Genomic DNA, 15728 nt, shown 5'->3' with positions numbered 1-15728 from the left:
TTTTTTTTTTTTTTTTTTTTTTTTTTTTTTTTTTTTTTTTTTAAGTCTAAAACTAGGCATTACTGCTACTGCTACTATGTGATGATTTTGCGTCGAACGCGCGGCGAACAGTGCTCGGGCCAGGTATTATCTCTCCCGGGGTTTCAAACTCACCCGAAACAAATGCCAATGCCATTGCTCCAAACAGATTTTCCCGCGTGTTATCACTTCGAACGGGAGAAACGAGTGTAAAGCCGAGGAACCTTGTTAAACAGCGTTCGAGAAGAGGATTTTAAGAGCGTGGAAATTGTACATATTATTTTTTTTTTCTTTTTTTCTTTTTTCTTTTTTTCGGGTCACGCGCGCACTGTTTACCGAGAAACATCCTTGAGCATCAATCGAGCCACCACGACACCCTGATGTAAGCTGCGTAAGTGAGACTTGTCGCATTCCACCGTGCTGTGGATGATCGTAAATCTTACTTCCAACTTGCTTACACACAGCCTGAACGTTAGGTGAGCGCAAAACTCTTCAGCTTTTAACTTGAACGATGCTTCCCGACCGAAACGAAACTAGCGAGTAATTTAGAAGTTTCGAATCTTTCTTCTTCAAATTTAATACTCTACACTCTTTCTCTCTATCTATCCATCTATCTCTCTCTATCTCTGTCCGAGTAAAATTCAAACAAAAGGTACCGAGCCAATCTCAATAATTTCAGAGGAATGGAGAAACGTCTTGCAATCACCGTTTGCCTCGAAAGATACAAAAACGCCACGGAATTCGTGAATGGAGAAATGAAAATGGCAAGGATCGTGTGAGAAATCGTTCGTTCGATCGTTCCAACTGCACAACACTCGGCGATAAAGCCGAGCGTCGTACAGTTTTTCACTTGCAAACCTTTGCCATTCCCCGTTTCGACGACAATGTATTAAAAAAAAAAAAAAAGAAGTGTGATCGTGCGGAGGACAAACATTGCTGAAGAAGAGTGATTCGTGAGTGATGAAACAACGATGAAGACCAGCGTGTGTGCAATATACAGAGATGACTTATTGTTAACAGACGAAATGTTAGAAAGCGAAATGTAAAAGCAGTAATCGGGTTCGTCAATCGTGAAACGTTACAGTGAGGAAGGAGGGGTGAGGGGGTGAGTCGTTTTCAATTTCAAGAGTGGCCAGATCTCCAACACCGAGAAGGAAAACCCCGTGTGTCACGGGACATGCAAGATTCTCTCGTAGAAACCCAAGAAAGTGTTCACCACCGAAAAAGCCTGTAGGAAAAACTTTTGAAAACCGATCGGCAACAGTAAAAATTCAAATTTGCTCGAGTCGCGAAACTGTCTTTCTGATCAGAGACTATAATATTTATACTTTTGTATAAAGGCGTAAGAGTGTAATTAGTTATCGAGGCATCAAACGACAAGATAAACGCGGAAAAATTAGGCAAATTAGAATATCTACGTATTGGCGGTAACCTAACGCAACGGGGAAATTATAGGTAGAGCATGTCGTGTAGATATAGTCACCCTTGCCTCTGTGTGTGTTCCAATAGTAAAGCGACATGAAGGAGTAGTACGTTAACTTAATTGTTCCAGCGGAATGTCGATTATTCGAGGAGCTGCGGCATTTAATTATAGAACGATTATACGAACGAGTAATAATAATAATAAGAAGCCGATCCTGTGATTATTTACTAGTTATTTATAACACATTGAATTGTCGATGATCTCATGGTATACGTAATAATCGAGACTTCGCTGGAGTTTATTCTCGGAATTCTCTCGCAATCTTGTAATGTTAATAGTTGTACAACTATTCTTAATTGATGTCAATACACTGAATACCACAGCTACACTCTGCGCGCAACACAATGTATTTAATTCTCTTGAAATGACTTAATAACGAACAATTTGCATGCGTTTTCAATTCCATTTGCTGGACGCCATCGGCTCTGTAACTTTCAATATTTACATTTTCTGGTAGCCAATGTATTGATCCAAACGTTCGACATCTCAGATTAATCGTTATTTGGAATTGTAAAGTTTTTCACAGCGGATTAATAAGAAAATCACATATTGGAGATGTGCAAATTTGAAAGCAAAACAAACTTCGCGAGCAATCTCTGACGATTAATCCGAGTGTCCGGGTGAGTCAGTGTCTTGAGGATGCGTACGTCTGTGTTTCACGACCAGAAACGAGTAAGTTACATCTAAAATGAGAATCGTGAGATCGTTCAACTTACCCAATGATGGTATTGGTGGCCATAATGAAGTCGGTAACAAGCGTATTCATCACATTCGCTTTGAAAAGTTTTGACTTTGTTTGAATATTAAGGAACTTATCAGGACTAACGCGCAGTCGGTACACACCGCTGGTACTCTCGCCGACTTGAAGCGTATCATTCAAATGTGCAGTTAGCTTACTGAGGTCATGAGGGTGGCACAAGTCCTTTATCGTCGTACCAATCAGCTCCTGCAACAAAACATTGCAAACAATTACAATCGAACGATCACAAACAATGCTGTAAGAAATGAACTCAATTCGCGGTAATATCAAAAATTATGTACGATTATCTTGATCCAGAGAAAAGCAAAAACCATAATAAAATTCATAGCCTTTTTACAAGACTGTGGGCGTAATGTCTAACATTTGAGAGAAACGACGTCTTTGGCGTCGTCTTTACCTTGCTTAGGTACTCGGAGTAAGGAGGAGATAACCAGATAACATCAACCGCGATAATCTTCCCCGTGGTGTCCAACTTGACGGTGAACTGCTCGATGGGCGTACCGATGGGCTTCTCGTTCGGGGGTATCCTGCGAGCCACGCACATTACGCAAGGACCGTTGTCTGAAGATTCAGACGATACGTCACCGCTCTCCAGACGATCACTATTATTTGGCAAAAGAGCTGAACAGATTTGCATAGACTCGTATTTCGATACTCGTTGCTGCTTCTCTTCCATAGTCTCTTCTTTGTCATCAGGAGGCTTCACCAAGAAGCGGCAATTGAAGGTACGATTCCTCTGGGGCTGCTGCTCGTTCGTCCAGCCTGAATTACAAACGAGGCTCGAGTTAGTTAACTAAACTTGATCGTTTTGGTATTTCATTTCGATTTTGTCACGTCTTTTAGAGAAGAAAAAAAAGAAAAAAAAAACGAACAATTAATCATTGCTTGATTAAAGATCTTCGCGTGGGATCGTTTCAATTTCCTACAAAGCTTGTGGGATATGTTTGAAATAAAAACAAAAACAGAAAAAAGGTCGGCGGACTTGAATCTAAAGAGGTTGAAATATTTGTTACAATTCCGAACATTTTGTGCTTGGGAGATGTTCTATGAAATTGATTTAGAATACGTACATTATCCGAATATCGAGGATTTAATTTGGTGTAAATTTGTAAACTAACGTAAAGTATCAAGCGATGGAAATTTCACACAGCCAACAGGGAAAAGGCAAGCCTGTCCAAGTGCAACGTGCCATCCGCCGATGGCATCGCATTTCTGCTGCGCTACAGAATTTCGAAGCTGTCCGCTTTCGCGTTACGCAAGATAAATCTTTCCCGTTGCATCGCTACCCGAACTTCCACAACAAAGTGAGATAAACTGAAAAGTACACGTGCACGCTCCTCTCCCCCTCCCCCTCCCCCTCACCCCTTAAATAGACGCTAAAGTTACATTATCATAACTACCCCCGACATGTACGAAACGCACTCATAAATAATCGTCGCGCGGACGTGCAAAAAAAGACTGTGAAGAAAATTCAATCTCTTCTCCTCGGTCGTATCTTTCTAAGTGTTGGGTGAAAAAAGGTAAGAAAATAGACGGAGGAGAGAGAAAGAGATTAACGAGTAAGATAGATTGAGATTAAGATGAAGGATGAAAGGGAATGAGGGTTGTACTTGAAAGACGTGAGGTACTAACCTAATGGCATAGGCAACAAGCTCGGCATGAAGGTGTTGTGATCTCCATGATGAATAATATTATAAATATCCTTGCCGAGAACATCGTCCTTCGTGTAATTTATGTACTGAGTTATGTTATCTGTTACGTACTCCACTCGTCCCTCCGTATTTACAACGAAAAGAAAGCCATCTAACGCCTGGACAAAAATTTCGAATCGAATTAGATGCTGCCATTTTCGCGCGTTGCAATGCGATTTTCTCTGCTCTGTCAATAAAACTCAGGGAACAACAATAGAATAGACTGATGAAACATAAACTGAATCATACCTCGAGTAAAATAGGACCAACTCGATCGTTGGACAGTATGTTAGGATTCGAAGAAGACACTTCCCCCTGCTGTACGGCATGACTATTCGAGCCTTCCTGTTGCCTAATGTGCCGAATCTGCAAATAATAAAGTTAAATTGCACCAGTTAAACATTAACTCGAATTATCAAGTCAAGAAATTGCGAAAGCACGTGTTAACTCGCATCAAAAGTAATCGTCTCGAACGTGATCTTTAATAATAGAGGCAAGAAAACTAATATTCAAGTGTTTAATGAAGAAGTGATAAAATTTCGAATACCATTCAAGTCAAATTGTTGAAAAAAAAAAAAAAAATAATTAGCTTCCTGCTTCCCAGTTATATCGTATGTGAAAAATGAATGAAATTAGCGAAGTAACGATATGGAGAAAAAAAAAAAAAAAAGTTCCAATTCATTTTAATGAAACAGTTAAACTGTGCCATTGTGTATAGCTTCACACGTCAAGATAACGCAACAGCACAATGCTCATTTCGCGTTGTACATGTGCATGTGTGTTTTCTAAGTTCGTTAAAAACGCTGCACTCGGAAAATACAACTTTCCACAGACAGTGACAAATAATTTTGATAAAAAGAACTTTCCTCGTTATTTCATTTGTGCATCTGATAAAAACAGAATTTGAAAAGCTTTTAATAATTGTCATGTAACTAAAATGGCTACAATGTATTACAAGAGACTAGTCATTTATTTTTATCAAACAGCGAAAATAAAAGGACAGTAGAGCGATACTATTATTTGAAATTGTTATCGCTCTAAATAAATTGAGACCCCGAGTGCTATTGAAACCAATAACACTTGTATTACAAATAACGAATTGAAATACTATTCCGAACTATCATTATCTTTAATTCTAACTAAAATTCGTTTCATATAAATTAATCATTTTACATTTCCACGTTTTGTTATAACAAGGAAATTTTTATCAGTTATCGTCTCTCTTCTATTTAATAATAATTTAATAATGTTGCCGCAATCAAGCGTCTGTTTTTTTTTTTTTTTTAATCAACTTGTTAAACAATAAAGCAAAATCGCATTATTTCATTTGTTCGCGGGAAGCAGCCGTTGCATATTGTATTTCACATTACATACCACGACACACACACACACGCGTGTACGTATTGCAATTTAATGTAATGAATAAATTACAATGACCGCATTTTTTTCTCATTCGTCGTATTAATATCAAAAATCATTCTTTCTTCATACAGCAACGAACACAAGCACAACATTGCACAAGACATTCAGATGATAACGCAACGGAATTTTATCCAGAAAAAAACAAACGCAGCCTTTACGCGTATACAACAATTTCTCAAACTGAAACTTAGAGTGACATTTAAAGTTTGTATTTATATATAGAATTACAAATCTGACACGAGTATAATTTTTTGAAACAAGTCTTCAACCTTCAGTCTTGTATTTCCATTGCAAATAAGATTTCATACGCTTAATTACACGCGACAAAATTGATTTTCAAATTCAATGAAATGGTAAAATTTAATAAATGGAATTGATAGACTGGGAAGAAGGTAAAGTGATAAAAATGATTGTCCTCGGGCTGTAAAAATATATAAATAATATAATGATTGAAGAAATTTTCGAGAAGGAATAAAAGAAATGAGAAGAGAAATTTATCAATCGAATGAATAATATTTCCAGTGGAAAGTTTTTCTACTGCACGCTTTCCGTGCGATTCGTACAAAAGTTCTTAATTCTTACACGATTATCGATCAGCAAATATTGAAACTGATAATCCACATTCCGCCTGCTTATGCGATAATTAAACATCACGAACTGTTGTGTCTGTCCTATCTATTAAAAGTTTGGAACAATTACTCATCTGTCTTGTCGTTACAATAATGAAGCATAAATGCAGTAACGTAATTTCAAATTAATATGTAACGATTAATGCGTGCGAGTATTAATTCGTTTAAATATTCAAATTGCAAGCTTCGAAGCTTAAAAATAATTACTGTAAAAAAGATTTAACTGAAATATTTCTCACTGAATCTACAAATGCTTGAATACCTTAAACGCCTTGTTATACATTCGAACAAAATGTGCATGCAAATAAAACTAAAAATAACTTGGGATGCTAATGAGAAAAAGAGAGATAACTAAAAGACTCGACAGAATGCTTGATCCAATGTTCTCAAGCAGATAACTGAGAAATAAATTTATTCAAAAAAAAAAAAAGAAAAAAAATCGTACAATTATTATTTATAGCAGATAATTTACTTTATTTTTCGAATATAGTAATAATGAATGATAATATTCTTTTGTGTTTGAAAAGAATGAAAAGAATATTAAAATACAATAAAAATTCTAGACTATCAATATTGTAGTTACACGTTTCACATTTAAATTATAGTTATAAATGTCTCAACCCATGAGAACGTAATTATAAACGCTAGGACAAGTATACTGTTGCTCTCAAAAAGACAATTTCTGAATTAGAAATACTTCAGGAATACTTTCTCCAGCAGCAACATGTGAAATCAGTAACTATTTCATTTTCTAGTTAATTTTTGAAAAAATGAAAATATACACGAAGTTGCGAAGAAAAATCACCCGATAATGAATCTCGCAACGGTGTGTAAAAACAGTTAACGGTTAAAAAAGAAAAAGCGTGAACTCCGCGACGCTACCATTCAAAGTCGCAAGGTTAGCCGTAAGTGGAACACGAACGGCGAAGGGAAAGTAAATCTCTGCATTACCGGCCGAGTTTCGGGCACGAGCGTGCGGGAAAAGCTCGTCCTTGAGCTCATATTTCCCAGCGCCGATAGATCGCGCTCGTAATCAAAATGAATTTAAGCACACGGGCGCAGAACATGCCGTGGCCTCGAAAAGTCGGTGACTCGGCGGCTGAGTCCGACAAACGGTTTGCGACGTTGCCGCTAGCCTCTGTGTTTTAAAACGTATATATTTCTCCCGTTCCATCTCACACCACAAACGACGCACGCAATAAATTCTTCCTCGGTCGCTTTCAGAACCCATCGTTGACGTTTCTCTCTCGTAATCGAGAGCATCATTGATCAAAGTAGAAAATAGCCGAATAATACAAATGAGACAGGAAGACGAGGTCTAGGAAATCACGGGAAACGTCATCGTATCAACCTCCGTCTCGCGATTATTTCGTTACGTCGTGTTATACGTTAACGAACGGGGAATTTAAAAAAGGAACTCTCAGTCGGAGAGAGATTCACGACGATCGTATATCGCGACGGTAGAGTCGGGACTTCGAATGGAAGAAAGACTTTTATTGCAGATTTACAATTGATTCTACCTCGGTCACGTCGTTGGGCACAGGATGCGCGTGACTCTACTGCGCAGATGACGTCACACGAACTCTTGCTCCGGTAGCTCGGGTTATAACGCCGTTTGGAAGGTTTCCTATTGGCCTCGGTGACGTCATTCAAGGTCACATGACAAACTCCCGAGAAGTACTTTTCTTTTTTTTTTTTTTTTTTTTTTTTTTTTAATGTTTTTTTTTTTTTTTTTTTTTTTTTTTTTTTTTTTTTTTTTTTTTTTTTTTTTTTTTTTTTTTTAATGCAAGTTTTCTCTCAATGTACAACTTCTCGTAGATAAAATNTTTTTTTAACGATTCTTCGTGTATCTATTCATTTGCGAGGGTGCCACGTCGAGCACGTTGACGGAAAAAATGAGAAGAAAAAGAAAAAGAAGTTAGGAAATTCACCGAGGGTCGTGAATTTCCTTTCTATGAACGTAACTGAAACATGCCTCGCGCGAGAAGAAGACGAATATCACGACCCTGGCGCAAAGAATCGACATGTGCTCGTTCGTGAATCGCAGAACTAGCATGCAGAAGAACAGACGGGAAGTTCGAACCCCTTCCATCGCTTGTTCTTCTCTCTCTCACTCACTCACTCACTCTCTCTTTCTCTCTCTAGTTTTAGTACATAGACAGAGAGTCGCTTGCAATTAGACGTCGGCACGGATCATTATCGTTCTGTGCGTTTTCAACCAATTCAACATACGTATGTATTTTACATTTGGCTACTTTCGCGACCCTCTCTACGTCACAACGTAACATTTTACTTAAAATATTCTCCCTTTTAGCCTCGTGTATGTTGTAGAATAAATTATAACTCGATCTATTTAACATCTATTGACGATACTACAGGCTACCAATGACGATTCAGACGGTACTCTCTCGTTTTCATGACGAAATCGATGATAAATTCAACTCGGCGACGTTGAATTTCAACCCAAGCTAATCGAGCTTGGAAGCGAGGAGAGAACGCGTTGCCGAACGAGGCGCGTCTCGCTTCTGAAACAAACGATGCTGCTGCCCAACCATCGAGGAACGTGGAGCGTTACCGCGTAACCGCGACCTGGAAACACACAGAGAGGCTGGAACGCGAATATCGATTAAGACTGCCATAATGGCCGCCGACGTGACTGAAAATTATTCGAAATCTCCACCAGATTTCTTCGTCATTTTTTTCTGTTTTTTTTTTTCTTCTTTCCCTCGATAAACGAAGAAGAGGGAGAAGAAGGAAGGAAATGGAATAGCGTGATTTCGCACGGTTCGATGGCTAGTTTCCGCAGCTCTTCGCAAGACTGCCGCTCTCAGCTGTTCCTTTCGTCTTCGCGTGCTCCCAACGTCTAGCGCGAAATTATGCGCGCAGCAACCATCCCTCCATGCGCGGAACAAAGACGGAAAACGTATCGTTGCCCCACTGTCGTAAATAGCGACGAGCACGGTCGGTCATTTCCATGCACAAATTCGGGAGAAAAACACTTCGTCACGAGCTCACGAGTGAAATATTATTGAACGAAGAAGAATGTCTTCTTCTCGAACGACATATTCTCTTTTTTCTTTCTTTTTTTTTTTGCTTCTTGGCGAAAGTTACTTTATCGATATATCTCGTTCCCTCCAGAAATAAATTTTTCAAAGAGCTCGGAGAGAAAGAGTGCACTCAACTTCTTCGAAGTTCGAAGGAGACGTCGCTTTGTCTCTCTCCGCCTTGTTTTCGATTTTTCTCCTTTTCATTTTTTTTATTTTTTTATTTTTTATTTTTTCTTGATCTTTTAACGCGTATATATGTTTTCGGGACGAAAAATTTCGTTGATTTATTCCGGTGATTTATCTCTTTATTTTCAGCTACATTTCATTTCCTAAGAAATCTACAGTCACACATGGTTGAATTACGCGAGAAAGAATCGAGGCTCTTTCGACTTTCGACCGCGTTTCGCACGCGCGCGCGACAACGAACGTCCGGCCAGCGACGGGACGCGCGTATTCAATGATATCTCGCAACATTATCTAAGGGAAACTGTCGGAACGCTTCAATGGAATCGTTCTCGATCTCTGTATCTTGGCGCGTTCATATTGACTGCTGCAGGTGAATCTTTTGGAACCAGTTCTCAAGATGAAGAGATGGCTAGCAAAACGACTCGATATGCTTTGAAAAAGCTAGCGCAACGCCGCATTACGCGAATAAGTAGTTTCATTGCGCAACGTTTGCTCGAAGTAAGGAAAAATCGATTGTTATTAATTTACGCGCCGGGTAAAAGATCCGGAAATCAAAAGATATCGAGATATAAAGAATTGAAGTTTATAGCCAATAATATTGTTTCTATCGACGGTGAGCGAAATAACATGCACGAAGCATTGTTTTGTATAGAACTTACCCCCTTATGGAAAATAAGTCTTTAAAATGGCTTTAAAATGCGCATAAAATTGTTTACCGATCCCTCGAGTTCCCCTAATCTTGAGCTTTATAAATCGTGTTCCTTCAATTTCACGCGCAATTCAAGCCGTTTATATTTATACTGACCAGTTTTTAGAAGCTTTGAAGTATGTAACAAAAAAATTGTTGATATACGAAAAAAAAAAAAAAAAGAATGAAGAACGTCCGTAGCAATAAAAATGAAACAGAAATTTCCATTTCGTTTAGAGAGGATTATTTATCTCAACAAGAGTCGCAAGAATCGAGCCAATCAAGAGCCAAAGAGTTTAATAAGGCAAAATTTCATTAGCAATTCTTTTCGATCGGGACGATCAATTACGTTTTTCAATTCGCATTGTATTTACGTGATTTTTCACTATGTTAAAAGTCATTATTCCGCTGTCCGATCCTTAATGGTTTAAACACATAGCCAAGGCAGAAACGTGTACAGTGCCGAGATATAAATCGTCCATTTGTTTGATCGAGCGTTTTATTAATGACCGTAACTTTATCAATTTTCAAAGGGACTATTAACGCGCGGAAAATGAGTATCAATTATCCTCGGCCACGGTCGATAATCGAACAGATTTATCGGCCAGATGGTGGATCCGTACGTAGAAAAGTTGCACGATCGTGACGCGCGTCGCGAAAGAATCTTTTTTTTTTTTTTCTTCTTTTCAAATCGATCGAGATCGACAGCAGGCGGAGGCGAGGGGGCTCGCGTTGTTCCGTTTCAAATAATAGAATCGAGTTCTCCGGCGATTTACGACGGCGTTTATTTTCGTAAATGCAGTCACTACTCCGGGCCTCTTAAGATCTCGAAGAAACGTCGCGTCACCGCGATGCTTCTCCGGCGGCTTTTATTGTTTTTAATCGACCGAACTGAACCTCGCCTCCTCGCCTTTCTCCGCGAGAACGTTCGAAATTGCCGATTTTATTTCAGCGTGGCCGAAGTGAAAGTCCCGTTGAAACGTCGCGTGGCGATCGCTCGAATCAGGAAAGAAATTCTTTTTGGAATTTGAATACATCCTGGCTCTTAAATATTCAATTTCTGAGTAAAAAAAAAAAAAAAAAAACGCTGGTGAAACGAGAGGAATTAAATATTAATATTATAAATATTTTAAGGAAATTTAAATAAAATATTATAAATGTTATACATATTTTAAGGAATTAAATAAAATATTATAAATATTTTAAGGAAATTTAAATAAAATATTATAAATATTATACATATTTTAAGGAATTAAATAAAATATTATAAATATTTTAAGGAAATTTAAATAAAATATTATAAATGTTATACATATTTTAAGGAATTAAATAGAATATTATAAATGTTATACATATTTTAAGGAATTAAATAAAATATTATAAATATCATAAATATTTTTAAGGAATTAAATATTAACGTAATATTAATATTGTATAATATTAATTAAGTTGATTTGTGAAACTTCGGTCGAATTCTAATTTTCGATTGAAAATTTATTCATTTAGCTATTACAGTACCATCTAAAAAGAAATGCAATTACTGCTTATTTCAAGAGTATTATCCAACTCTCCTCAATCCTCTCGATAAAAAAATTTTAATCAAACGATCAAACTTTATTTGGCTATTCATTTAAAATTATTCGAATAAAAACGATCCTCCTTGATATTGCATCGTTGAATGACTATTATACGACTGCTAGCCACTCTGAACATACGACACAACAAAAGCGTTGATACTGTATACCGAAGGCAGTATTATATATTTCTTTCTTTCTTCGTTTCGTTCTGGAAGGAACAATAAGACGTGATTTGAAAGACTGAACTAACGTAACTAGCTAATTAGTTAGAACTCTTCACTTCCCTCCACGTCGTGTTCCTGATTCCAACGTCGTCAAGGAGATTTAGGCAACGAACAAACGGAGACTCGATTGTTTCCAAGTACCACTTCTCAACAATACCGACAATATCAAATCATCGGACATATTACTTTCTAAAACAATGTCCAATCACTGGCTGCTTTTAATTTCGTTTGAATTCTGAATCCATTTGAAGAATGTAATAAAACGCTTGAATTAATCTTGTGGCAGGTTTCTCGCTGATTAATAATTGGTATCCAGCAAACGTCGATTCTTTGAAACAATAAATTTCTAATCTATGTTTTGTCTAATCTAATCACGTCGTTCACAATCGGCGAGATTCACGACTTATTTCAGAAAGTTGGACAGAGCGTTGCTGAAACGATCGAAACCTGCTTGCTTCCAGTCAAGTTCGGACCTTCCAGATCCGAAATTCTCGTATTCGTACAAACGAATCGTTGTGCAACCGACAATGATGACGTTTGATCGTCCACTGATCACCGAAATAATTTTAAATAACTTTCATCGCCACGAAACGATACCGAGAGAAATTTGCAGGAGAGTTTTACGATCGATAATATTCTAATTGCAACGTGTGCACGAAGATCCCCTGTCGTTTCTCGAATTTCGACTGGACACGCGATATACTATCGAGCTTATCTGCTATCTGATAAATTGACAATGAGACAATTTTCTTGTCTTTTTCTTCCATTTTCAAACAATTCCACTGAACTGTCGGGAACAATCTTGCGCAGCTGTGCAAGTAATTAATTCAATAAAATATATTTACACGAGACCTTGTAATGTTATAATACTGGCGGTACGAAGATAATGGGCGATAAGAACAAGATTGAAAACAAAAAGTACTTGACGAACCGTGATTTTGCTTCTTTCCTTTTTTTTTTTTTTTTAGGAAATCGGGGTTATCAATGATTGAAATTTTGAAAATGAGTAATCAACGAGTTAATAACACATTGCGTACTACACTCTTGCGTACCAACTTGCTCTGCCAAGGACCCGCACATTTTTGGAGCAACAGGGAAACTTTGTACTTCTTTAATTCACATTGATAAAATATTCTTAAATGCTATTATATGTTTTTTATAGTAATATTTAAGAATCTATTTATCTATTATTATTTACAGTAATATTTTAAAATCTATTTATCTATTATTATTTACAGTAATATTTAAGAATCTATTTATCTATTATTATTTACAGTAATATTTCAAAATCTATTTATCTATTATTATTTACAGTAATATTTCAAAATCTATTTATCTATTATTATTTACAGTAATATTTCAAAATCTATTTATCTATTATTATTTACAGTAATATTTCAAAATCTATTTATCTATTATTATTTACAGTAATATTTCAAAATCTATTTATCTATTATTATTCACAGTAATATTTAAGAATCTATTTATCTATTATTATTCACAGTAATATTTCAAAATCTATTTATCTATTGTTATTTATAGTAATATTTAAGAATCTATTTATCTATTTATTTATTTTAGACTTCAACTATCATTTATTTTATATTTACATTAACACATTGAGGATGGTATGCTCTGACAAACATATAGCCTGTATTTTCTCGTACTTTTTGAATTATTTAATACATGATTGAAAGGGTCGAAAGGGTTCGAGAGAATGTACGAGCATTTAACAAGTGTATTATTTTATTAATAATTAAAATTGTTAATTATTTTTCATTTCAGGGGCGTTTTATTGAATAAAATGAAAATACCTCTAGTTAACGTTTCTTGGTGTGGCATGTTAGGAAACAATTTCCCTACTTCTTGAAAAATTATATAACATTATTATGTATAATTATATATTATATATAATATTATATAATATAAATTATATATAACGCTGCCTGGATCGTGTCCCCTACAACGCAAAATCAGCGTTCCCCATCAGCAACGTTGAAACACGAAAGACGGAGAATTTGCGTCTCTCGTTCACGAAGAGAGAGAGAGAGAGAGAGAAGAGAAATGAAGCTCGAAATGGATCAAAAGATGTAGTACAAAGTTCTGTTTCGATAAAACGTTTATCGCGATAAAACGACGTGTTACATAAAACATAAAGAGCGGAGGACTGATTATTTTATTTAATCTCCGAGATATCGCGTTACGTCTTCGAGAAGATCAACCCACTTTCGTTTAATCCCCACGGTCCTGAACCCAAGGTTCGTTCTAGTATTTCATCGCTGAGAATTACCTCGTTAGTCGTAGACAAAATTCTACTAATTCTTCCAAGCTTCTTCTACTTGCAATAATAAATAATTAATTCTCATTCGTTGTTTGAATTAATTATTTTCATTCCAGATTAACTCGGCTTGTCGTTGAGAGATTGTGTGTATGTGCGCGAGAGGATATAAATATAAATATAAAGTGAAAGAAAAGCGCGATTATTGGCTGGACAGGCAAGAAATCAATGTAAAATTCGACGCATGCGTTGAAATTTTTATTTCACTTAAATGATACGCGAGTAAATACCTTATCGATCGACCGGTTCAAGAATAACGCGGTGTGTCGCTAGACTACAGCGAAATGTTCAAGCCGCGCGCGTGGAAAAATAAAACTCTTGCAACTTCCAACGATTCAAAAAACTTCGACTCGTTCAAAATTTTCACGGATTCAATGAATGATTTGGTCTGTTGTAAAATCATTTCTCTCTCTCTCTCTCTCTCTCTCTTTCTCTCTCTTTCTCTCTCTGTCTCTCGAAAGCGAAACGAAGGCGATTCTCTGCTGGGTAGAGACGGTTGCATAAACGGCGTCCTGTTCGGCACGCCAGGGATTTGCCACGTTCACGTATAATTTACATCAAATCGAACGACGGCTTGCAACACACACACACACACACACGCATACACATCGCTCGAGAACCGCTTGATTTTGCTTCACGGTCTTGTACGACTCGAGGAATAATTCCTGCATCGCACGCACCTTCGTTTCCTTTCTCCTTCCTCTGTTTCGAGCACGATAATTCGCTCGTTTGTTGAGAGTAACGAGAAAAGGGGAGGAAAAAAAAAAAATTGGAAATGGTTACGCGATTAATTAACCCGTGTATACTAAGCTGGCGAGAATCGCTGGAATTTCCGACTAGAAGTAAAATTTTCTCAACTGGCTGAACAACTCCTGGGGATCAACGAAAGCTAAACAGATTAACAGATATCTGGGACATTATCTGACGTAGGATCGAATTGAGATTCTTTTTCAGTTCTTCTTCTCCCCAGCGCGTGACCTGGCAATGAACTATTTTTCCCGTTTCTCTGTGCGCTGTGATTCTAACAATAGTCTACTACATCAATTTCGTTTAAGTATCGCCGTAGGATCGCGACACGAACGTGTGAGAATAAACCTCGCGCGTTTAAATGTAATAAAACGTCTTGCCGCCGATTCGCGCCCGTTTTCACACGCAATCGGTATAATAAATATTTTTCGAGATTTTTTTTCCCGCGGCAATCTCGTTCTGTCCGACGATGGCAGAGGGACGATAGCCATCACACACTCTATCCGTGTTCTATAAACGGGACACCGTTCTTCAACATTTCAAAAGGAACAAAAGAAGGATCGAATTATGCTTTAAAGCTTTCGCAACGGCGTGTTAAACGAAGCAACTGAGTAGAAAGAGAAATAAAAAAAAAAGAGTGTCTTCAACCAGCCAGAAATAGCTTGGTAAAATAAGTATCGAACGTATTAAGAAATACGACAAGATCTGCGAAGCAATTGAGAATAATTCCGCGAATATATTACGGAAGAAACTAAAAAGTCTAAAATTTGAATTCGACGAAAAAGAAATCGATAAGAAAAGAAGAACAAAGTATTAAAAAAAAAAATATATATATATATATATATATATATATATATGTAATGATCGAGTGTTCTCGCGAGGAAAAAGAATGGAAAGTGGCGATGTGTCGCAAAAAAA

The 15728-nt window shown here is 37.0% G+C and overlaps 1 protein-coding gene across 1 annotated transcript in view; it reads right to left on the bottom strand.

Moving 5' to 3' along the window:
• The window catches only part of LOC122532353 (nuclear receptor coactivator 2-like), a gene marked incomplete at its 5' end in the record, with an annotated part of 23549 nt that overhangs the window by 7455 nt on the left and 366 nt on the right, over window positions 1-15728 (bottom strand). The window contains 4 exons of the mRNA XM_043661070.1: window positions 2218-2447; window positions 2659-3023; window positions 3894-4071; window positions 4202-4318. Of these exons, the coding sequence (XP_043517005.1) occupies window positions 2218-2447; window positions 2659-3023; window positions 3894-4071; window positions 4202-4318 (890 nt within the window). The remainder of the gene's footprint in view (window positions 1-2217; window positions 2448-2658; window positions 3024-3893; window positions 4072-4201; window positions 4319-15728) is intronic.

The sequence above is a fragment of the Frieseomelitta varia genome, unplaced genomic scaffold, assembly GCF_011392965.1.
Source record: "Frieseomelitta varia isolate USP_RPSP 00005682 unplaced genomic scaffold, Fvar_1.2 scaffold_449, whole genome shotgun sequence".
Taxonomy (NCBI): domain Eukaryota; kingdom Metazoa; phylum Arthropoda; class Insecta; order Hymenoptera; family Apidae; genus Frieseomelitta; species Frieseomelitta varia.
The sequence above is the reverse complement of the archived record's forward strand: the minus strand, read 5'-3'. Positions and strand labels throughout refer to the sequence as shown.